A 24,974-nucleotide genomic window follows, 5' to 3' on the forward strand; every position below is an offset into this window, starting at 1 on the left:
TTAGGACTTCTGCAGCCATCTTGTGGTAGGAGAGATCTTCTGCACTACTCTCAAACAGAAACAGCCCTCGCAAGCCTCCTACGTATTGAGATTAAATAAACTCCATACCAAAATAGTCCGATTCTTTTGATGTAGATGAAGAAAATAATTTAGATTCTAATTGATAGAGTTGACTCGTATGTAACAATCTGCAGGCAGTCCGTAGAAAGCGAGTTGTTCTATCTAAATAAGGGGCTGCGTGCATAGATATACGTACAAATTAGCTGTACGGTACGGAGTCGTGCCCAAAAGTTGTTAAACTACGCTAAAAATGAGGTGAGCGCTAGCAAACGCAGTGCAGATTACGTCTAGAAATCCAAACAGAAGCTTATAAGTAATTTAGACAATGACTACAGATACTAGGTGTCCCTAGGTGACATTAAGTACCTTAAGGTTGACCCCTAGCCTTACCCAGAGATCTAGTGGAGCTTAGGCATCATCCTAGTTACGATAGGCCTGCGATATTAGTGGTCATCATGAGCCAGATGAAGCTAGTTTCTGAGTAGGTTGAGTCTCTAGCGTAGTTTAACAACTTTGGGGGCACGACTTCGTACAGGGAAATTAGAAGCGAGATTGCCGGAGAAATTGACCAATCGAAACGCATAGATTACGCAGTAGAAACGCAGCAAATCTGGCCATTAGGCGCTCACAGCCTCTGACAACTCTTTAACATAGTAAATTCTACTTTCCTCACAGGAATCTTATATATTTTAAACCTTATATCAAAAGAATCAAACGAAGCTCAGCATCTTTTCGATATGGAGTACATCTAATGAGTCCATTTATCGAGTCCCTATCAACTGTGATCCGCAACACTTTTGCGATGTACAGTACTTACTAGGAAAAGCCTTTCTGAAGTTATGCCTAATTTACCATCAATGTGTGCTTAGTTTAAGCTTGACTGTACTATGATGCAGCTCGTGTAAAATTATGTGGTTACAGACATTTTAGATGTGATAGAATCTTGTCATTTTGAACGTCTTTTTACAAAACAGTTGTCATATAACGGCCAATTTATGGCTATCCGATGGTCATTTGTCGATCCTTGAATGACCAACGATCTGTTAATTTGTTAAGGACCGGTACAGCGTTATTTTGGAAGCCCTTCTCCAGGTAAGTACATAATCGATGGCTGGAACAGCTACCAACTCCGCCCTCATGTTCGCCAACAAGCACAAGCACTGCCACAAGTTTTACGCTTAATGAGAAAGGCTTTTCGTTAACATTAGAACATACAGCTTCAAGCGGCGCCACCATAGATCGAATCAGCAAGGTGGCATTTCCAATTCCCTTCCCTTGATGTTTACTGCGTTCCCTCACCCTATTAATTCGGCACCACCGTTGGAAAGTATACTTGCTCAATTTCCTGGCTGGCTTCCATTGAGACATGAAATTATCATCGGCGTTACATGGGCATTCCTCGCAACACCTCAGGCTTGCTAGTTTCATAACCAATGGCTGTCTCTAAGAGCTCCTCCATCCATCGAAGCCGCAGATACTATACCCGCGACGATGAGGATCAGGACTACAGCGTTCCCATCAGATCCCAATCCGCTCGACAGAGATATCATGCGCTTCCAGGATACTCCTACTGGGCCACCCGACGCCCGAGCAAACTTTCCCACACTCTTCGCATCAATGAACATGTCCAGTGCGCTTGTGGGGAGCTCAAGGAGGATGCGGGGAAGCTATGACGACGGGGATGTTCTAATTCCTCGGAGCATGAGAAGCGCGAGAGGCAGTTTAGTGGATGGGAATGTTGCAATCCCAAGATATTCCCAGAGCCATAGACATCGGAGGCATAGCGACGACGAAGATAAAGACATGCTTTATGAGGAAATCTAAGCTGAGAGATGATGAGGATGACCATGGTGTTGGAATGACCATCAAACAGTCATACAGGAGAGATTATGATGCATTTATCCCACTTGGCAGTACAAGGAGGGAAGCCGAAACGTCAGACCATCATGATGACTACAGTCTTCGAGAAGGAATAGAAGTACTAGAGCCGAAGGAGCGAGAGCCTGAGAGAGATGCCGAAAGATGTAAGGTCTTAGCCATAACAGCAGCTGCTAACCAACAGGAGGGACATATGCGAGATTCCCACGCGGGTGAGCGAGATGAAGCGCCCTATCAGAAACAACAAAATAGAGAAATGGAGACGACTGTCACAATATACGCCTATCCAATGGTTGCCGCGAAGTCGAGACAGCAGCCAGTCGCACAACAGCGGGTTCGAGAAGACACGTTGAATACAAGCGATAGATCTAATATCAGGATTCAGAGAAGTGTCAGGAGGAAGCTCAATGAACACGAATGAAAGATGCAATATGAAATATAGCTGGACTCGTTGCTATGAATTATACCAGGAAAGCATATCTGCACAATGTTTACTATTGAAACAAAAAAGAGCAGTCGAGATGGAGGAGCTGCTTATTGGCCGGTGATAGCTTGTTGTCAATCCATACTGTTGGTAGACTCCAGTAGCGAGGGGCAAGAGAACGAATATAGAGGGTGCGGCAGAACAAGCTGAATGTCACCAAGACTTCCCGTTTCTCTCTCCGTCTTTCTCTCCGTCTTTCCAGGCATAGTTCGAAACGCCTGCGGCGGAGTGAGGACCTGATTCTCTTGCAAAAGAGAGCGCAGCCAGGGGATTAAAGGTGGGTTCGAACAACATTCGCCCACGAAGTAGCTTGCTTGTGGGTGCGGTTGCTAGAGCAATATTTTATGAGACCTAGGTCTTGCCGCTGCCCATACCAAGAGCTTCATCACATTTTTCATGCAGTACAGGCACTGCATCCCAACTGACACCTGAACTTTCAAAGGGTTGAGTTTGCATAATTTGGTGAGTTTTCTTGGAGGCGATAATGTGACAGCAATTTCCGCTGCCGTTTTTGCATCATGACATAGCTTTTGTTATGAAAATTCTTCGAGAAGATTGCAGGACTAGGCAACATTGTTTACATTTCTTCAACAGGCTTGTGATGCTAATGCAACGGACAAGATGTTACTGCGGGTCGGTGCAGGCCCTGTTTCTCCGAAGGGTGTCATGTCGAGACATCCATCATGGTGAGACTACACGAGCATAAGCGTTTCATGTCTGCTGCAAGAACAACACATCTTCCCGTGTCTGCGGTTCGTTGGCCCGAGACTTGCTAATAATCCAGACCGGATCGATTGTTCTGGAGAAAACTAGGGCTTGAAGCCCTGCTATTGAGAACTAACTTAGTCTCGAAACTAGAGACCGTACTCCGTACCAAAGAAGAGGTTCTGCGCGCACGATCACTGACTAGATATTTCGGTCAGATCGCGAGGTCGATCACGAGATATGGTCACACACGAATATATTATTCACCTACCAACCAAGGCATAGAAGTAGACCAGATTGGCTTCTTGCCGACTCTCATCACATAGTGGACTACCGTACATATGCTGATCTGGCGGGAGCACCGAAAGTCTCCTTTGATACGAGGCTGCGTGGATCAATTCTCCGAATTATCCCTGGTCTTCAATCCCTGAGCTTCTGCGTGCGGCGGTGTTCCCATGACCATGGGCACAACTGCAGCAGCGTGTTTGTTAATCAATTATTTGGTTTAACACTTGGCTCCACCATCCTGCATGGTTGACTGGTTGCATGGATTCCCATACAGCATGGGCAAGCTCCTGCTGCTCGTTCTGATTCCGGGAGAACGGAGAACAAAACCCGTAAAGGTCTTCCAACTGCAAATCCAGCTGATCCAAGGCACTCGTTCTCCTATCAATGATATCATCACATCTTTCATGGCTAACTATTTGCATTCCTTTGCCATGCCAGTTTGTCAACAAACGTTCCTCCGGTGTATGGACAAGACAGATTCTTTCTCAGCTGCAAGGTGACTGGCTCATGGTCGTGCTTCAGCTTCGCATTATTACCAATCACAATGCAGCTTCGGCCTGGCCTTCTGACGAAACGTGCATTATATCGGTCACTAGTTTGTTGGTGGCCAAAACTAGCAAAGAAGCCGTGGTTAGTGCTTGCAGCAGATCTGATCAAACTACTCTATCTCACTGCCGTGTTTCGAAATGGCGTTTCCCTGACTGTATAACTCTGTCCCATGCTCGGCAGGTGATGAGAGATTAGATGACAACGTGCATTGCTGCAGTACTACTACTACTACTACTACTACGTAAGCCACCGGTCGACAGGCTAACCAGGGGCCCCGCGATTCTGTTCTGGAGGTCTGCATCTGGCTAGGTGCTCCAATAACTAGCTTCGCCTCATTCTACCGGTGTGGTGGTTGCGCCAGTGCCCGTTCGTCTTTGCTTCAGCACGACACATATCCCTTTTAGGCTCTTAGGCTCTTAGGCTGGCACTTCGGCGATGTAGGGGTGGGTAAGAAGTTATATAAAGGCCAGCAGACCTTGTACCACCCTCTCGGGCTTCCATCAGGTGTCTTCACTGAGCCGCTCAGCTCCGTGTAGCTGTGACATATGCTTCCGCATGGCAATCTGGAATCAGGATCATGCTCTGAAACGCACAAGTGGAGGGTGACATGGACTTTGGAGATTGAGTTGTAGCTAAGAGTCGGGATATACGCCCCTTTGTGGAGTATTAGTGTTTAGTCCTTCCAGCCGGCCGCTTGTGTTGTCATTCGGTCTTCCGGAAGGCAATCCGCCCGCCACTGATTGGGCCTAAGAGGATCTTATTGAAGCTGAAGGCGGTTGGACCCCGCCGAGATTTCTTACCGTAGTACATGGCGGGAGAGTAGTTCTTCATCCTCTTGCCCCGCGGAAGACGCGTGGTGATTGGTGAGCTGGGACCAAGCTGGCCCACCAGATGTCAAATAGCACGGTCGGGAGGGGCCAACACCTGCGAGGTTATTTGATGAGTAATTTCATTTGGAGCACCGATCCTGCTTATTGCTCCTGCTGCCCTTGATTACCCGTGTCCAACTTTGCTGCTCGCTAGAATCGGCCGGATCGTTGTCGGGGAATTTGCTCCTAGATAGGGAGCCGGCATATTCTGGATCTGGTGCCTTCTACATGGTACGTGGCTACTAATACTAGTAGTACCTAGTAGTAGTGGGTAGTAGTTCTGACTACTGTGGTTTATTGATTGCTTGGCGTGTTCCCTGTGATTGAGTCGCTGCACTCTTCCGGACTACTATCATGGGTGCTCTTCCTAATAAAACTACTACGTAGTATATCGATGCTGGTCTATCCACCCAACAGTATGTCAGTATGTCAGAATGTCATTTGTGTACTTTGGTTTGTTGGTACCGGGTGGCTTTCTTTGATTCTCCGAGGGCTGTAGCAGTGGCAGCGGCAGCGGCAGCTGCAGCAGCAGCGGTTCTGTCCTTGTCTGGACCAGAGTCCGGATCAGAGTGCCGCGATAGGAAGATATCCTGCTACCGGCAGAGTACGTAGTACCGCTGCTCGTAATTGCTCCTTTTTGTTGGATCTCTGCGGGCGAGCTGGATATGGTGTGCAGATTTTCTAGAACAAAATGATGCTCATTCATTCACCAGCCTCATTTATTTTTACTTTGGTCTGGATCCATAGATTGCAGCGGGCAGCCTCGGCGGCGCACACTGGCTCATGTACCCTTTACGCAGGGGGTGAAATTTGCAACCAAAATCGGGTTAAAAATCCTAGATAGTGGGCGTGCGAAGCCCCAATAGAATCATCAATTTCTCCACAGGGCACGCAGAACCCTGGCGATCACGGAGCAGCCTGAGCAGCCTGAGCAGCCTTGGCAGAAGTGTGCAGAAACGGTGCGCAGCCACAGTCGTATGCGCTGGAGACTGGAGTATCTTACGCCGCGAAGCCACGCACTGTGATACTGTCGACATTCAAATCCAGACCTCCGATCCTTTGCCGGTCTACTGCCAGCAGTGATGTCGAGGTCACACGAACAGGGTTCGAGTACTAGTAGTCCGAGGCCCATTGCTTAGCTTGTCGCGGCTGCCAGCAAACCGGAATTGAGATCGATGACCAAGACAGCGGGCACCGACGGGGCCAAAGTCGCTGGTGGGACCCCAATCACACGCGCATGACTTACGACTGTGGAGAGCAACCACGACGTAGTAGACTCGCTAGCAGCTTAGGCGCATGTCACCCACAGACAAAATACGCAACCCAAGACCCATGTTCCGCTTTATTGGAATTATTGGTATTTATTGGTGGAGGGCATTGGCGATTGTCCTGAACGCTATCATAATCGACTTTCTCCTCTTCCAGCCTTAGTTGCTACAGATTGGTCGAGGAGGCTGATCTGCTTCCGGGTGATCCATGATGGCCATGGCTCTGTGCTTCCACAACCAGCCCTGTGCTGTGTGTTAAGCTAAGACACCAAGCTCCACGTCGCTCCTCTCGCCCCAACCAGGGGTCTTGCCCTGCCCACCGATTCCACATCTTTGGCACCAAACTACCCTTTTCACTTTGGCACCGGTCTCTCTGACAGCGGCAGCCCAGCCCTAGCATGCCGTCAGACCTCTGGTCTAATGCAAGTCCACTGCTCGCTTCCTTTTTTCTGCTTTCGTGGACCCTCCACTCTGTGCTATTGGGCAATATTGTCTCGATCAATATAATGGACCTTCCACAATGGCCATCTGGAGACTCGGACCATTGTCCGAATCTCCCAAATCGCATTGGGTATACGACACCTGGCTGATCGCTCCATATTCTACTTCTGACTTGTGCCAACAATGTCCGGGCGTGATTTGATGCCAATAACTGAGGCTCTTAAATTCTAAGCGAAAAAGGTACATATTACGTCCAGCTCCCTCTTCGCAGGATAGGATAATTCACGTTCATGGGATGTCCCGGTAGACCGGATTTGCTGGCCCCGGTCAAATGAGTCCTCCCTGGAGTGTCTATTCAATGTGGTATTGGCTCACGGTACGGCGCCTTTCATCAGCTAACACAACCCCTCCATACATCTCCAGAGCAGAAGAGCGCTTTGTCCGGCAGCGCATGCGCGCGCGCGATGCATCAAAGTTTTTTTTATTTCTCTCTATCTGTTCTTTGGGACCAGTCTCTTGTTGACGTGGGTGCTATACTGATGCCACGTCATGAACAGCGTAGAATTCACGGGATCGAGTTGTGGCACTCCGGATCACTGGAACATTGATCTGTGTCTCTCTTGCGACAAAAATCACCACGTTGACCTGCATCTGGACAGCACGGGCTTTATCAGAGTACGTGAGATTTTGTCATTGCCTTGCGTGGCCTTAGATTGTCCGTCACCCTCATGCACTCCTTACGGCTGCCCGGAGTTCCGCCAATACCCCCTTCATTCAAGAGACACAGATTTGATAGCGACCCTTCCCGATTCTCGCTGAATTTGAGCTTGTCCAAACCAATTCCAACGCCCTGCTGGGCTTCTCTACCTTCACCTCCTATGTCCGGGTCCCCACCCCCGGAGCACCCAATTGAAACATCACAAGCAGGAGGCCGTCGGAGAAAAAGATCAGGTACTCCCACTACAAGCGCAGCTTCTCCAGTTCGCGCGCCCGTGGTGGCCACAGCAACAATCGTTTCAGAAAGTCGTGCGGAAAGGCGTGGCGATGTGGTTGCTTCAACTGGAATCAGTATACAGCCCGCCATATGGTCAGCGCCATATCCTGCCACCCAGCCCTATGGGTTCGGGGCGGGAGCTTCAGTGCTCCCGGGTCATGCATCCTCGCCCTTTCAAGCACAGTATGTCGCCGGTGCGAGCTCTCCCAAGAGCACCAGGAAATCAAAAGTACACGTCCCATCAGCTTGCGTTAATTGTAAAAGAAAGCATCTTCGTTGCGACAACTCCAGACCATGCCCACGTTGTATTCAATCTGGAAAGGAGGTTAGGAATACTGTTTACGCCATGCCGATCTCAGCTGACCTTGCCCTCCCAGGATACCTGTGTCGATGTTCAACACAAAAAAAGGGGACGGCCCCCGTTGAAATCTGACGACAGTGCAACACGCACGATTTCGGAGCCTGAATCAGCTACGGAAGCGCAAAGAGGATCATTTGCAGGATCATCCCAACCAGGGCCTCAACCATACTCTTATCCTTACCAGAGACCATCGATTGCGCCGCGAGATATGGTACCCCAGGCTGCAGGGCAACAAGGAGGTATCCAACGTCCCCACGTGGCCCTTGCACCCAGCCCATATGGCATGTACGCTCCGCCGAGCGTTGGCTCGAGCTATGCAACGGCCTCAGGGACCACATATAATCCAGCTGCACAACGTCCTCCTTCGAGCAGCTCTTCTTTGCCCTCCAGCCAGCCTCCATCTCCTTACTATCAGACGCCATCTGCTGGCAGAAGCCCAGAACAACAGTTTCCACGAGGGAGAGGCTACCGTGGCAGCTATAGTGGTCAGGCGTCTCCTCAGGAGTTTTATCCACCTATCACCGGTTCGTACAATGTTTCGCTGTTTCCACGAACCAGCGTCCAGCAACAGGGCTTGTTCGAGGTGCCAGCCAGCTTATATACTCCCCAACAATCCATTGCTCCGGAGCTGCAACTTCCGCCCATCAGGCCGGCTCCTCCTGGAGCGTACACAGACCCGGCGATGGCCCAGCAACAGCAGAGGCAAGCCCAACAGCAGCATCAAGAACGTGAAGGTCGAGCAGCGGGACGACCGGGCGACAATGGCACCACAAGACAGCCAGACCCCAAGCGGCCAAGGATGAGTCTTGGAAATATTGTCAATCCTCGCAACGACTAATGACTACTGATACCCACATTCGTTTAAGATACCCACACTCGCTTCATGGTTTTCTTGTGTATTCTAATCTGGATTCGTTTGTATCATACGCGACCGACACACTCGCTTAGCTTTATCCATGTCCATCTTTCCCAATGCAGAGCTGTATAATACCAAAGAAGAGGTTAGGACGGTTAGACTATGGGGGATTGGATATTTTTGCCGACTCCAGGGGCGGATCTGTTGACTGCAAGCCTGCGAGAGGACGGCAGACTTTGGCAGCATCAAGCGAGTGTCTTCTGATACCCATGGAGGCTCTCCTGTTGGAAGTTTCTCCGGCGCGAAATGATCGGGGCTTTTTTGTACAATTTCCCCGACAATTCAATAATTACTCTTTTGCAGGTGCGAGGCTGGCCCTCCCACTAGCAACGGCCACTCTTTCTCTCTTCCACTTTCGGACTCTCTTGCATATTCCTTAACCCTGACTACTTCCTAAACGGGACCTTTTTTCTTTCTTTTGGAAGGGGGAAGGGCAAGCGCCGCGTGTTCAACATTTATTTCGGGTCTGTCCAATGGTTCACACACACCCCCGTCCGTGCAGATAGCGCAGATAGCGCAGATAGCGCAGAAGAGATCCAGGTTGTGGATGACTGATGTCAAGCTAGTAGTAAGCAAAGCCCGTTGCCAAGATCAATTGGCTTGGCCATCTCCTCTTACTACTAACTAGTAGTTAGTATCATGATGTACTTACTACGTAGTATTCAACCAACTTGAGTCCGTCTTGTCTTGTGTTGTTCCGTGTACGTCAGACCCACCAGATCCACAGCAACACACACACACACCCACACCTTCTAAGCGAGGATCATCGGCCTAGGCCATCTGTGTTGTGCGTCTCGTAAAGGTGGCTTAATATCACAAATAAGTTAGTGGATAAAGTGCTCGCTGGTTGCCTAAAAATGATGGAGAGACGGGCGACCTGCCATTCCGGTTAAACGATGTGTCAGAAAGTCGCATTCACGCCGGGGTGCACGACTCATGTTGGCTTCCAGCCCGCAGTGCCTGCTTCGTACTCGGTAAGTTGTGGGGAAAAAAATGGCAAAATGTCATGCGTCACCGGATTTGTCGCTTCCGGCAAGAACTGACCAACGAGGTCTCAGTATCCGAGATCCAAACACTGAGTTGGTGCGGCAAATATTTCTATCTTTCTATTTTTACAGGATATAATAAAGTCCTGGTATGATCGGCGCTCTGTCATCAAGCGCCCCATTCAGTAGCAAAGGACATGTCACTGCAAGCTCACTCCTTGCCTTTCGGCTCTCGCATCTCAATATGTCTTGCCTGGCCGACGAGCCGTTCCGCTAATATACACGATACGAAAGAGCTGAGCAGGCCAGCACAGAGTGAGCCTCACCCCCTCACAGTGTCCAAACCCATCTCGTACCAGTACAATGCCCGTACTGTAAGACACCTTCGTTGGGATCGGCCGGCAAGCTGTGTCCTTCTGACCTGCCGGGACTTGCACCGGTCCGCTCCATCGCTTTCTTGTGCGATCACGGGCACGTCTCCCGCCCTGATGTAGAATCGCTCTATAGATCGACCTGCTCTCCGATCCCCACACACGAAGTTGTCCATCCTCCGCAGGCTCGGTAACAACGAAGCCAGCCTCATGGCGATCTTTCCTTCCTTTAGCTGCACTTCTATTTTAATTTCTGCACATCTTCCAAACCAAATGGGGTTTGCATTCACCCAACACCGGCGCCAATACCAAGGAGATCTGTCTCTCTTTCCTGGCGGCCGAGTTGGTGGCGAACTGATATCTGCAACGGCCTTTCAGGCTTCTCGATTCGAGCCGAGGGGCTGGAAAGACTGGCATGGACAGACAGCGAGGAGCCTGCACCGAGAAAGATGAGGTCTTAGCAAGCTCTCCTCACATCAAGAAAATTGGAGCCAAGTGTCCCAAAAAGCAGCACAGAGAGAGAATCATGAGACAAGGAAAGACCTGACCTCTTCGATTCTGCTTGTTCATCATGCCCACAGCGTCGCCCTGCTTGCTGGACCGTTGCCCCTCCCCTCCTTGATCTGCTCTTCCTTTCCCATCTCCCCATTTATCCTCGGCTCTGCCGCATCCGTACGCCCACGTATCCTCACGCAAGAGCGTCAGGTTGAACTCAAGCTGCCGCACCTTATTTTGTCCCTCCTCTTGTCCCCTCCTCATCGAACCGTTGCCCGTACCGGCAGACATTTTCGTTCAGAATACCCGATCTTGCTTCACAGCAAGATAAAATACAGAAGCATACATGGGGAAAGTGAGAGAGAGCTTTTTATCTATGTAGGTATTTCATGCAGTCCGCAGCATTGGGTCGAGGCGCTTGCGCCCTTGATCTGGGGTTGTTGCGCATGCGCGTGCTGGGATGCGCTTCGCGCACACCAACTAGCTAGATAGTGTATGCGAAAAGAGGTGCTTGCATTCGGAGTTGAAAGGCCCAGCGCACCCCTATGGGCCATATTCTAACGTAGGTCCAACTTGGAGCCTAGCCGGGGGAGGAGGGGAAGGCGTCGGCGCCGATGCTGACCCTACCCGCCGCGGTGCGAGAGCGGGGGTGGGATGGCATGCCACTCGCGTGAGGAAAGGCAGCTTGGGATGAAGGGAGGGAATAGTTCAAGCACTTGAAGCTCTCTAAGGAATCAGAGACGGAAAGCATCTAGCATGTGATCTATATCTCACGCATGGCTTGGGTTGCTACTACACCTCGCCGGAGACGGTATGCGCCGTGCAGGACTTGCGGACCGCGGACGAGTTGATCCGGGCGGTTTCATGTCTGGCGGAATATCTGTGCGAATTGTGGCAACCGGTTGTAGAGCCCGAGGGTTGGGATCTGTGGGTTTGCTTGGTATTTGATAGAATACTAAGTACATACCCTCTGTGCGTGGATGTAGTGGAGAACAATAGTGAGATGATCATTGACTGTTTTCAACGCAAGCTGCAGGAAGCTTTAATTTATGTTGATAAGAACTGATAAGTTGCTTAAGAAAAGATAAGGGTAGATATATTAGAGCTATAAAGAGTAACCAGGAAATTACTATATAAGGTTATAAGAACTAATCTCAATAATTAGGAGTAAAAGTAGAGAAGTAGAATATAAGTAAACTAGATATACTGGTCCGCAATCCAGCAGATTGGTGATTTGGTGTAACGGCCGCATATCGTAGAACAAGAGATGATGGGACGGGAGCAAAAGTAGAGAAAAACACCCGGAAAACAATGACAGCGTCTACCCTTCTCAATTCGTAAGAACGTGGGAAAGCTTGCGGAAAACAACGTAAGATACTCATTATCAGCAGTCAGTTGTGTACTTCCCCTGTCAACCGTCCTTCCCGCCTTGATGGTTTCAAGAAATCGTAAAGGGTATTCCTTTGAAAGTGGGAAAACCGGTGCTTTAATCGATCAAACAGGTTTAGGAGGAACAAAACGATCCACTCTGTGCTCAGCGGCAGGAACGACAGAAAATCTTGTGTTGTATAAAGGAAAAGAAATTTATCAATTGCTCTCCTGCAACCCATAATGCTCATTCATATATCAGACCCTCACTACCTGCTCAAGTCCGCCTGAGTATAAGAAATCCCCATCCACGTAGAAACAACCCTTCAATGGATCAAGAATAAGCAATCGCGTGAGCGCTGCAAGATGTGAAAGATCGCAAATCTTCTCAGGAACAAAAATTCGAATGCAAACGCCACACAGCTCCAGCCAAAGAGCAGACAGCTCCCTTAAATAAACTAGTAACTAGGGGGGACGAGGGGGGGATGTGGTGGCAAATTGCCTGGATTCACATAGCTGTCAGACAGCTGCCAGACTTTGCTCTGATGGTGCAATGGCACCCTTCGAGGCCTCGCAACGAAGGGCGAGGTCCTCGTCGTCAACTATAATCCAGCTACACTCTGCGGCGGAACAGTGGTAACAGTGGTATCATATCGCGCGCATGACTTAGGTACTGGGGTCATGGGCGACCTGAATGAAGTGGAACGGACCAGATTTGGCCCATCAGGCGAGGTACTGGTCGTTTTGATTGACAATGATTGAAAATGAGATGTAATCGGAGTGATAAATTTATTGTTGAAGATTTGGTCAGGGTAGGTTTTGTGCTGTACGATATTTCTTGCACGCTCTTCGCCTTTGTCCATGAGATATCTTATTATTGAATCGTGCTGCTCCTGTATGCCAATATCTAGCGCAGTTTCGACCATGCTGGTCTCAGCTTCCATTTCAGCTCCCAACTCAACCAAGTAGCGCACGACATCTTCGTGGCCGCCTTTAACCGCTAGATGTAGCGCTGTGGCTCCGGGCTCCGCTGTCGAAGCTTCTAAGTCTGAGCCGGCTTGAAGAAGTGCTTTAACAATATCTAGGTGGCCATGGCTTGCCGCGAAATGCAAAGGAGCCCAAGCGGGCGAAATGCTTCTAGTGGAAGTGGCTGTATCGCCATCATATGAAGATTTTGGATCGGCGCCTTTCTGAAGAAGGAGGGCTACGACGTCCAAGGCACCCGCTTGGCAGGCTTGCTGTAGTGCAGTGAGCCCAAACTCATCACGCACCTCGGGGAAAGCACCCCGATCTAACAGCAGTCGAAGCATCCTCAAAGAGGAATTGGCAGCGGCAACAAGGAGGGGTGCTTCATGTGATCCATAACAATAGTTCACGTCTGCTCCCATCTCAAGATAGGTTCTGCCGAGAATTTCCAAATCCCAAAGAGAGCAAATCGAAATACCAGTGCTCATTCTGGATATCGGATCAATGACCCTGTTACCATTTGAAATTGTTCTTGCAGTCAAGGCCATTTCAAGTGTGCTATGGAGCATCGAGACAAGCTTTTTGCTACTTGCCTCTGCCGCTCGGTAGTGGTCCTGCCAGTAACTGGTGGAGTATAACCGAAGATGACACTGCCTTAACTCACACCTCAGGAAACGTCCAGTGTCGATCCAAGGGCGGAGGATAGTCTCCTCGTGAATGCAGCAAAGATGATGGAAGCAGACCGCCGCCATACTCTCATGGACGGCCTCGGGCGATGCAAATCCGAGACCTCTAGACCAGGATGACCGGATCAAGAGTCTCAGGTGCTCGTTTCGGAAAGTAACCTGACCTCCTTGTCTAACCTCGAGTATTTCGGGGCAAAATGCGATGAGCTCTTCTTCGTTTGAGGGTCCTAGATATTCATGTGATTCTGAACGACACTTTGCGAAACCACCAACTTCTACCCGAGTTGCGAGTGCAGCAAACATTTCTGAAGAGTCCAGAGGCCTCATTGACCATGCAGTCCAACTCAATATTTTGGAAACGATGTCTTTCCTTGTGGGACTTCCTTCATCGAGGGCATCCACGATCATATAGGTATATCGTTCGATCAATGCTATAGAGTTGAGATGCGCACTCACATCATGCATGCCCAGAAGGGCGCACCTTTCTCCTGGAGGGAATCAGCGGGTGGTTTTGATGTATAATTTGCGCCTGCTTGCCTTGGACGAGTCGAATGATGGACCAGAGTCTACAATCTGCAAGATCTTCCCTGCTGCATCGGATGTCGATGGTCTGCTTTACGCGGCGAGCACAAGAAGGGTTTTTAGAACATAGTGAAGTGTTGGGGTAACACTATACCTCCAATTAGCATGATGCGAGTGTGATGTAGTATACTGATCAAACCTGTTGCATGAAGAACGAAGGATTATCATTCAGGCGGATGGTGATAGTTTTGATAAATCCAGGCAAATGTTTGACTTCCTGAGTACCCAGACGCAGTCCGTTTGATAAGATACGGGTGTGGTGCCGCTCAGAGTTGTGGGCTGTGCCGCTGTGCTGGCTTTCAACCCCTATAAAGGAAGATTGCCACCTCGAGCACTCGCAAAGCTGGATCAGGTCAAGGTATACCTTGAGTCAAGGTCAGATAGTGACGTGGTCAGACTGAAAGGCCATTCTTACAACACCAGCAATACGATCAAGAAGCCATCTCCCACGAGTCGTAGAGGTCATTGTATCCAGAGCCTGTTCTTTGATGAGCAAGGATGAAGTTTATACGCGGTGAAACCCACCTCTCTTAGAATAAATCCACCCATTTCTTGACAAACCAAAACTAGACGTCTCTCCGTGGCCTAGGTTCCCTGGTTAGCGAACTAATGACAGAGGCATCTCTGCTGATGAAGACCCTTTGCTCAAGATCCTGCATCAATCTGCTCGCCTTGTACTTGAGACTCTGTAGGGATGATGCAGGTGGATGCAGACAAGCTGCGCCCCCTTCTTGTTTGCTGAGCTTGAACCAATGGTCAACTATATCTTGAGATAGCTTCGGTTGTTCCGGATGAAGCTCCTCTTCACTGATACAGTATACACTGACAGCATTTGTTAGGTCGAGGCCACCAATAGAGAACTGTACCTACTCGAGAGGTACTGACGCTCGTGCACACGCCCTGGCGATGGTAGCCATCTCGCAGCGTAGTTGGTGAAGTCGTATATCTGGTACTTCCGAGGCGACATGGTGGGCATACTTACAGAAACTCAAAGCAAGCCCGGCGATGGGCAAGAAATCGATGCAAGAAAACCCAAAAGACATGAAGGGCACATCCCAGAAGGAACGATGATTAGCAGAAAACGGAAGAAGGGGTGAAATGCTCCAAGCAGAAGTCTTATAGCGGTCTTGCGTCAAAAGAGGAAAGTGACCGCGAGGGGGCTGGAAATACAACAAACAAACGTCTGCCCAGTGTCTTAGGAGGCAGTTGCAAACTAGACGCTCGTACGTTCTCGCTTCGACTTACAACTTAACCCAGACATTACAACAGGTTCAGTGCCTGTACGATGTCAATCGAGATGCATGATGACCGCAGAGGGCAGGCGCCTCTCTAGAATGATTGAAAAAGGATACGTGTTCGTCGCCCTTGACAGGAGTTGACCCGTGCAAATGGGGTTGCTTTGGCTCCGCTTCGCTCCGCTTCGCTCCGCTTCGCATCGCATCGCAAGTTGAGGAAGCGGCGGCAAAGGATGGGGACAGTTAATTGGAGGCACATCAACTCACATAGGCTCTACTGCCCCAACGCATGAACGCACAAGGCTGACAAATCAGAAGAAAAGCAAGATATTGCCCAAAGAGTCTTAGGAGCCCGATGCTCGTGTCGTAAAAGAGGTAAGAGGGTGGTCCTCCGTGGGCGTAGTTTTGCTGGACCACGGCTCTCTCCCGCACTTGACTCTGTACAAGCTTGCAATGCACTCCACCCCCAGTGCTAAACATGATACTTAGTCATGAGTTCCAGAATAAACCAGCTGTGCCAGCAGAACGAAGGGGACACTGGTCGATCTTATGTGAAGTGTGACTGCTGTCGACAGAGACACAAGAAGGTAGGGATTTCGCTGGATTGACCGCAGATATCGGTCCTGTGAGGTACTTATCTAACAGAATCATAGTGCTTGCCAGCATCACGAATCTGGCCCGAAGAACGTTGCACTGAGTGTAAAGAGTCAAACCTGCTCTGCGGACCGCCCTTGCATTACAAGGATTCTCCGTTGTCGGGTCCTGAGGGACGGTCCTCAAAGCGGGCAAAGAGTCAGTCGGGGCTGAGTTTGAGTGACAGGAATGACAAGAATAATAACAATCAAGACTACGGTGGCCTAGGCCCCTCGGAGGCTGCACCCAATTTCGGCAACGGCTCGGGTCCGCGTCCACATCTACCCCCAATCTCATCCTCTCAGCGAAGCCCTCTCTCTCCTCCTACTACGACGCTATTGTCAGTATCATCCGGCTCGACGCCGAAGCGCAAACTCTGCAACACCGAAAGCTTGCTCGATGACCCGGGTGAGACGACATCTTGTGATCCAACGCAGGATGTATTGGGGTCGAGGTAGGCCACTACAAAGGTGTTGCTCCAACCCGCAGAGCACTGATCAGTGGTAACTGTTAGACTCATCGATCTCGGTTACCTTTTCATACTCTACGAGCATTTGAAAGGCCTAGAACTGGCCTCGAAACCTCCACTCTCCACTGAATACGGGCATTCTATTACCAACAATATTAAGATTCTCGCAGTGTGCACTGCCTATCGCGTTCAACATGCGCTGGAGGCCATCATTGATCTAATAGAGGTTGATGGCAGATCAACCGAGTCGCGAAACCTGCGATACCGGGAAGCGTTGGACACGGTAGAAGATATCAATAAGCTTGGCCCCAGAGTCAAGATCCTTGTTGATTTGGAGGTTACCATTCTGACCAAGCTCATTCTCATCTACGAGCAGCAGAAAGACGCACCGGCGGTGAGACGGTTTTCTCGCAGACGTGCGAAGCTACATCATGGATCAACCATCGTCCCTAATGCCTCTCACATTGAACACACGGCGCAGTCATGGGTAGAAACCTACAAGAAACTCCCAGCGCTGTTTGACCGCCTCAGCCTACCAGCCGAAGCCCCTCTCTATGCCATTGACCCCTCAGCTTTTCCAGCTCAGCACAGCGCTCTAAGATGTGGCGATGATGACGTTGCTAAGTTCCTCTGCAAATCGGATGGTGCTTTGCAGCATCTTGACATGCTCAAGCAAAATTTTGTTCTCGCAGCAGCAGCTGTTGGGAAGTTACCCCTGCTCGAAACACTTGTGCAAAATGACAAGAGTCTACTGCAGAGCAGAGATCTCTTTCACAGAACGCCTCTCTTTCACACAGCTTATCAGGGAGATCTGAAAACATTCGAATCCCTAGTACAAGCAGGTGCAGACGTCTTTGCCCGGGATGAAGCAAGCCAAAGCATTCTTGGTGCCGCATCTGCCGCAGGCAACCTAGATATCGTTAGATGGCTGCTGGAGCTTGGGGGCGTGACAAGTCCGAATGACCATTATCTCGGGTCACGATCCCCACTGCACGATGCTGCTCGGGCAGGCCACAAAGATGTCTGTTCGCTGTTACTCCGGAAAGGTGCCGACGCAAATTACATCATTGATAATGTCACTCCTGCTCAGGCAGCTCGCGTCAATGGCTTCGACGATGTTGCCAACATGTTGAAGCTTTATGAAGCTCATCATGCTGGTCAACATGTCTCCAATCCCTCCATTGGTAACCTTCCACCGCAGGCCCTGGCAGATGGCATCTTGCCCTTAGGTGTTTGTCAGCCCGGTCAATCTGCTTGCCCGTCACCGTCACCTCCCGAAGTGACCTACACGGAGGCCGCCCTTGAAGAAACCTTCATTTCAGAATTTCTAACAGACTTTACGCCCATTGAATATTCTGAGGCCGGGACTGATGGGCCACCTCTTGACGGATCTGGTTTTGTCCTATGAACCCGGCCGATTGTTCGGCCACTGGACCAGGCACACAACAAACATTTCCAATTTGTGTACCAGCCTTGATCTCAAGCACTACACGGCAAACAACAGCTTCACCAGTGGTTTAAGCATTGACACACAACCAACGAACAACGCTTCGCGAACATCATGATCTTATTAGCCTGCCAGCATTTCTCTTCATTAGCTGCTTGAAAAAGGCTGACTGCTAAGCACACAATGCTAGCTAATGGCATTCCATGACCTTAGCAGCATGGAGATCGTTGGAGTTTCCGTCCCGTTCGTCACAACAGGCTCGAATGCTAATTCAGTTGCTATTATTTTTTATTTCTCCCTTACACGAAATGCATCGCACAAGGAGTTCGGTCGGTTGCTTTTCCCTTATTCCTGGTTACGCCTCATCTAAGGCGCAAGTTTACTAACATACTCCGGTGCGTGAGAACCGATGCTAAGGTCATGGAATGCCATTAGCTAGAACGGTCCGAGCCGTGGCGCCAGTTTTACCATAGGATAAAGTTTCCTCTACCTGTTAGAGATGATCGGCTATGGAGAGCCTATGAACATATCCCTTCGCTATTCTTGTACATAGCCTTCTTCGCTTGGAGACTATATTATAAGTAAGGTCAGATACACCTCCCAGCATGACGCTGTTTTCATACGTCGAAATAAATCGCAGCCACGCCTTTTCGCGGTGGTAGACTCCTTGATCTTCTACGTAACAGAATATAAGAACAACGTCGTAATATCTACGCAATTGGCGCACTGTTCAACAAATACTGACCAAACATAGTAGCACGTATCTGCTCTCCTGGTTCTTGGGTTGTGATGATCAGTACCTTGTCTACCAGGCCAACCTTTCAGAATCTTGCACTCTTGGATACGTAAGATGGGTTCCGCGCGAGTTCTGGCTGATGCGCTCCTGTATCCTGCTGCTTTGCTCGTGTGAAGCTTGAGGCGGTCGCTCGCGACTGGGATACCGTACCTACGGCATCATCGGGGGAGAAAGCGAGAGCAGTAGTGGCGAGAAAAAGCGGCCATGAATCAGTGCGATGATGAGAAAGGTGACGTTGCTACGTTGCTAAGAAGTCCTTCTTTGGGTCCAGGCAGTAGTACTAGTACGTATGTGTACGGAGTAGAGCCAAGTGGGTGACTGGGGACACACTTGGGGACTCGCCTCAAGTTTGGAAATCGTCCGGTCTTGTATTCGACGGTAATCTATAGCTTTCTTTCTTTCTTTCACTTTTCTCATCGTTGCTGATTCTACGGTAATTACCACTACTGATTCGCGTTGATGATGTCGACAAAAGCAGGCTTCAGACTGGCACCACCGACCAAGAAGCCATCAATATCCTTCTCTTTGGCCAGCTCTCGGCAATTCTTGTCGCTGACGCTTCCTCCATAGATGATCCTCGTGTTCTCAGCAGCTTCAGAGCTGACAGACTTTGATAGCCAGTCACGAATGGCGGCATGGACTTCCTGTGCTTGTTCTGAAAGTCTTGTTAGCACCAAGCTGAACAGAACAACATGCGGCAGGCCGTGCTTACCAGTAGTAGCCACTTTGCCCGTGCCGATTGCCCAGATTGGTTCATAGGCAATGACGATATTCTTCCACGCTTCCTTGTCTACCATCTTATTGACTGCGTCCAGCTGTCTCGTGACCACATCGACTGTAGTGCCCTTCTCTCGCTCCTCCAAACTCTCTCCACAACAGAGTATCACACCAATTCCCTGCTCGATGGCACTTTTCGTCTTGCTGGCAATGAAGTCGTCATCTTCCCTGAGTACCGTTCGTCGCTCACTATGCCCAAGTATTGTCCAATTGATCCCACTAGCTTTGAGTTGGGAGGCTGAGATTTCGCCTGTGAAGGCGCCGGAGGGCTTGTCAAAGATATTTTGAGCTGCCACTTCGAATTTCGGGTCGAGATGTTCACGAGTGAGGAGGAGGTAGAGAGCTGGAGGAGCAACTACCACTTCGGTATTGGGGTCTGAGCAAGGCATTGGCATCAGCAGAAATGCTGATTATACCAGGCAAGTGGAATCTGACCTGTTTTGGCTGTAGATATATTGTGGACAATGTCTTTGATGCTGGATACCGTGCCATTCCTGAAGAGAAGTTCAGCACCTCGATTGTACCCTCGGGTCAAGAAGAGAACCAGAGGGAGAAATTCATTGTGTGATATCAACATCGCTTGAAGTGCTAACACGAACTAGGAGGACAGCGTACATCTTGAAGTTTCCTCCGACGAAGAATTTACGACCCATCTTGACAATTGAGAAATACTGGCAGCTCTATCCGGATATGATGATGAACCAACGGGGAGATATGGTACCTCGAATAATCAAAGTATGTATAAGAGGAACAGTAGGAATTCCTGGGGAGGAAAGTGATGGTTGTGGTATTACAGGGAGAGAGCACTTTCTAGGCGGGGTAATAATAGCCCCATCGGCGTATGGTGCCAATGCAGTGAGGGGCAGCTTCTCTTATCGATTAGTTAGGCCTCCGGGCTTTGAACACACGTCCTTGGATAGATGTTATGTGAGAACTTCCATAGCGCTTGTTATTTCAAAGGATTTGCTGTCGTATAGGTCCTCTGCTCGCTGTCACTGGATCTGGTTTGACATGTCCTTGTTAGAAGTAGTAGCAAACAGCGTACGGAGGTGCCAATTCACTTGATTGAGTTACTCCTATCAAGAGGAGCATTTGCTCATACTAATAGCTATAGGAGCGCATTACTGTAACAGCTCAGAAACAGCATTTGGCGTTCAATTCGTATAGCAATGCTCACTGCCATAAATAACAGGGCGTAACAGTTACAAGAGCGTTTCGTGCGTTTTGCATGCGGGGACCCTTGTACCACCAGGGGGTGTCAAAATTCATTTTACCACAATTTGCGCCGAAATTTAGCCGAAATAGACAATTGCTCCTCCTATGTACAAATATCATCTCCATTTCACCATAATGACGACCTTATGGCCTTTCCATCTGAATTTGCTAGGGTCCTGCATCGAGAAGGCATTTCAGCGATACGTGTTTGAACTTCCTGCATGCTAATATTGCTCCATTCGTCCTGCAGAACCTCCTTAAGCTGTTCAAGATCGTCCCATCTTCTTCTTCGAATTCGCTGTTTTAGAATGCCCCAAATGGCTTCCATAGGGTTTAAATCGGGCGATTAGGCAGGATGAATAAGAACTGTTATCCAATTCTTGTCCTTAAGCTCTCGAGCAACATTGATGTCTGATTTTGTGCCATGGGAAGGATCATTATCTTCTTGTAGAATAGCATCCTGTCCACAAGAGATTCAGGCCTCGTGAATAGCCTTGATATAAACAGGCAATAAGCGCTTTGTATAATGTTTTTAGGTCATTGAATTGCCTTTTGGTTTTGTCTCAACTTCATGGGGCAAATTGGCCTCCTAATCAACTATTCGCTGCTTGAATTGCTCTTCTGTCTCATATTTCCTCTTCCGCGGCTTACTAGGTCTCTTTAAGGGCTTAAGATGATCATTTTCATCATTATAGAACTCTAGTTTTTTAGCCTTTAAATACCAATTAATCCAAGTAGTAATATGAAGCTTTATTCTCTTCTTTTTAGGTATTTTGTCACGGCTGCCATGCTTGTCGCCCGCTAGCGCTAGGGCGCCGGGTATTGATTAGCACTAGACGTTAGTAAGGGGCATGCTTGCTATATAGAAGCGACCCCAGGGCCCTCACCGTCGACTCTTCAGTCTTAGGATAGCACTCAACATGGGCTGAAGATCTCGCGCACTCGTCGCCTGCTTCCAACGTGACACGTGACATTTTTCCTGTACATTTTCTGGTTTATATCGAGTACCCTCTTCCTGTAGAATGTACTGCTGAAAAACCTCTGATGGATCTATATGTGCCTCATCCGTGAAATAGATTTTGGACCAAAAATCTTGAATGGTTTGATTTTGATGCTCTTGACCATATTTCTTCCGTTTTTTCTTATTACTAGACGAAATTTGCTTGATTCGGACTGATTTGTAACGTCAGGCATTATTTGCACGCTTTTTAAGTGTCCTTTAGAGTGTACAGACACTACAAGATAGTTGAAAATGCTCAATTTGATGCTCATAATATTGATTTCGAACAGGATTTGAAAGGGATAACAAGCGTTGAATTTGTTGATTTGTGAGCTTTTGATTTCGACCCAGACGCTCTGAGAGCTTTCGATTTCTTCGATAAGCAGGAGATCCTTGAATTCGACGTTTTCTGAGCCAATTATAAGCTGTTTGTTTCGTGATATCGTGCTCAAGAGCAAGAGATTCAATTCCGCGCATTTGGGAGTCATAGGCTTCGAAAAAACGAGTTTTCTTCAAAGTATCAGCTTCTCTGTGCTTAATAGCCTTATTTGGAGTAGTAGGAGGACTCATCTTGCTCAATTGATTAAGAGAATTTGTGTAGAAAACGCGTGGTTGAGTTGTTGACTTAATTCGGTTAAATTTCGGCGCAAATTGTGGTAAAATGAATTTTGACACCCCCTGGTGGTACCATCATGCTAATACGTAACAGATACGTATCATATACGCAGGGATTCTGACAGTCCTATCTTTGACAACGTCCGTCCCCAACCTTTTACGATATGTCTGCCTTACGATTCAGACCTGGACGGTAGGCTCCTTACAGGCGTCTTGCCGAACACGAGCTTGCGTTACGTTCTGATATTTCGCGCAACATCTTATTCTGGATCCCTAGAGTGGCTTTGTTTCTTCGTCTGCGAGAACTCTTATGAGATCAATCTCCGCATTTCTTTTGCCACTGTTACCAGCTTTGACCCCTTTCAAGCCATCATTATCGACGTCAAAATATAATTTCCACACATCCTCCTCCTCTTCGACTGCAACAAAACCTTCACGGTTGTTGAGCTTCAGTCTTTTCTCACCTTCTTCATTTCTTTCAACTTCCCCTTTAGAAGGGGTGATAGTCATCGAGACAACCCCTGTTTTATAGTCGAAGGGCCCTGTGACCTGCGTTTCTGACACTTTCCGGACTCCATATTTCACCTCGTACGTCTCGCGATCTATATAAATCCAATTGAGCATTGGCGGGTCTTTCGAGATGGTCGACACCAAGCCAAGATAGCTGGAATTCGGGAAAGGTAGGAGATAGCCCGTGAAGGGATGACCACTGTGGACTCGCGTGTTTGGGCTTGAGGCGAAAAGACCACCGTCGCGCAGAACGATGTTACAACCGTTCAGTGCCTTCTTCCGTGCATCACTCATGCGCTCTGTACACCTGACCGTGAGATGGCATGTTTGAGTCTTCCAACTGGAATCGCCGCTGGCATCTCCGCTTGCTGGACCGCTCTCTCCTTGCTGCTGATGCTTTTGCGCACTGTCTTGAATTTGAATGGTAGAGGTGGCTAAAAGTGGGACGGCCGTTGCTAGTGAGAGCAGGCCGAGTACCATTTCGCAAAACCACACAATGCTAAAGGTTACCTTTTAAGTATAGGCAACAACAGTGGACGTGCGCAAAAGGAACATAGTCGGATGTATGCAAAGCACAAGCACAGAGCTCTTGGTCAGCGAACGTGAGATCGTGAGATCGGTACGAGAATCGTGGAAAACCAGCTCATAAACTTAGAGTTTACTCAGTCCGTTGCATGCGTGGCAGAAGTGGTCCGTGCATGGGTGAAGAGCGAGATGACGCACTTCCAATAACATGGAATTGTCCACTTGATCGATGTCGATACTAGAAAGCCCGTACTCTGTTCACCCACACGAATCAGAGAGGGTACCATCAAACTCTGGCAAATCTGCCCCATGTGAAGACAGAACCCGGGTTGCTGGTACTCCGGCTTTTGGCGTGCATGAGGTCCGAAAGCCATGACACAACATATTTCTCGCTAGAGGTCGCTCGGGTACGCCGACCCTCGACATCCAACCTCGTTTCGTGATCTACATACTATATTACGCAAAATTGTTGATTGGCTGGCATTTCCTGTGGGTCAAGACTATCCAAGCAGGCTAGGCTCTTAGTCAAGACATTTGCAGCCAGCTAAGCATGAGATCATCCCTCCTTTCATATCGCAACCTGGCAACTTGGTGACAGAGGCGCAAGCCAGCCTCAATCCCTGTCAGGTACAATTGTTCTTGCGTCGAAAGGACGAAGGAGTCTGGTCACGACTCCAGTCTGTGTCCTTTTTCGGTTGGCACCCACCTTTTCTGAAGATTCTGAGCATTCTTTCAACTCTCTCCTTTCATTATTCATCCTTCAAGCTTCTTCCACAAGCCCTCCCTGAGCTGGAAGTTGTACTTCTTGTCCATTCTACGCTACTGCGCAAATACTCTTACAAGGCTAGTTGGGAAAGGTCGAAGCAATATAGAAGCACTGGATCCAGACGATAGTCCGTCAGCTATGGCGTGAGTAGCGCATTCGACTTGTACTGATCGCTGGCGAGCTAATCAACCCACAGCGAGCCAGAAGGGAACGCAGGTGCTCGCGAAGAAGATAAGAAGGAGGACAGGAAGGGAACGCACGAGGCAGGCGATGTCCAGGGTAATTTGAAGATTCACATCAAACTGAATCTGGATGTGGATATTCGAATTATCGCAAAGATCAAAGGTGATATTGCGATTGGCATTCTATAATTATCGGCTTGCAGTTGGTGCCTAGTATGAGTCTTCAGTCATTGCAATACCGGAGACATAGATTGGTATCGAACAATGAAGGGAGTGAACAATGGACTTCCCTTATGTAGAAGTTGCCTGTATTGCCTTTTTCACCTCGGCACAGCTCAATATATTATGGACAGTTGACTGTCCCTTCCAATACTTCCTCACGTATGAGGCTGGCCTCCATCCACCTACAGGCCGCAATGTACTCCACCTCTGAGGCCAGCATAAAGCTTTGCAAAAAATATAGTGCAAAACAACATCGACACCAACAGGATTTGAACCTGTGCGGGCGAACCCAACAGATATAGAATTATATCAATA

At 48.9% G+C, this 24,974-nt stretch overlaps 6 protein-coding genes across 6 annotated transcripts; 3 read left to right on the plus strand and 3 right to left on the minus strand.

Moving 5' to 3' along the window:
• Positions 1-7,721: 7,721 nt before the first annotated feature.
• EPUS_00503 (uncharacterized protein) lies at positions 7,722-8,735 on the plus strand (the record flags this gene model as incomplete). The annotated part of the gene is made up of 1 exon (XM_007804532.1): positions 7,722-8,735. One exon carries the CDS (start codon positions 7,722-7,724, stop codon positions 8,733-8,735), a length of 1,014 nt encoding a protein of 337 aa, XP_007802723.1.
• A 3,900-nt stretch (positions 8,736-12,635) lies between these two features.
• EPUS_00504 (uncharacterized protein) lies at positions 12,636-15,234 on the minus strand (the record flags this gene model as incomplete). The annotated part of the gene is made up of 3 exons (XM_007804533.1): positions 12,636-14,173; positions 14,829-14,852; positions 15,138-15,234. The coding sequence occupies 3 exons, from the start codon at positions 15,232-15,234 to the stop codon at positions 12,636-12,638; spliced, it is 1,659 nt and encodes a 552-aa protein (XP_007802724.1).
• A 759-nt stretch (positions 15,235-15,993) lies between these two features.
• EPUS_00505 (uncharacterized protein) lies at positions 15,994-18,012 on the plus strand (the record flags this gene model as incomplete). The annotated part of the gene is made up of 3 exons (XM_007804534.1): positions 15,994-16,089; positions 16,156-16,589; positions 16,650-18,012. 3 exons carry the CDS (start codon positions 15,994-15,996, stop codon positions 18,010-18,012), a joined length of 1,893 nt encoding a protein of 630 aa, XP_007802725.1.
• A 1,278-nt stretch (positions 18,013-19,290) lies between these two features.
• Positions 19,291-20,277, minus strand: EPUS_00506 (Triosephosphate isomerase; the record flags this gene model as incomplete). The annotated part of the gene is made up of 4 exons (XM_007804535.1): positions 19,291-19,502; positions 19,560-20,000; positions 20,060-20,118; positions 20,240-20,277. 4 exons carry the CDS (start codon positions 20,275-20,277, stop codon positions 19,291-19,293), a joined length of 750 nt encoding a protein of 249 aa, XP_007802726.1.
• A 2,450-nt stretch (positions 20,278-22,727) lies between these two features.
• Positions 22,728-23,444, minus strand: EPUS_00507 (uncharacterized protein; the record flags this gene model as incomplete). Its single annotated transcript, XM_007804536.1, has 1 exon — positions 22,728-23,444. The coding sequence occupies one exon, from the start codon at positions 23,442-23,444 to the stop codon at positions 22,728-22,730; it is 717 nt and encodes a 238-aa protein (XP_007802727.1).
• Positions 23,445-24,393: 949 nt separating this feature from the next.
• Positions 24,394-24,626, plus strand: EPUS_00508 (uncharacterized protein; the record flags this gene model as incomplete). The annotated part of the gene is made up of 2 exons (XM_007804537.1): positions 24,394-24,398; positions 24,452-24,626. 2 exons carry the CDS (start codon positions 24,394-24,396, stop codon positions 24,624-24,626), a joined length of 180 nt encoding a protein of 59 aa, XP_007802728.1.
• Positions 24,627-24,974: the final 348 nt, after the last annotated feature.

Source organism: Endocarpon pusillum, assembly GCF_000464535.1.
Source record: "Endocarpon pusillum Z07020 unplaced genomic scaffold scaffold344, whole genome shotgun sequence".
NCBI lineage: Eukaryota > Fungi > Ascomycota > Eurotiomycetes > Verrucariales > Verrucariaceae > Endocarpon > Endocarpon pusillum.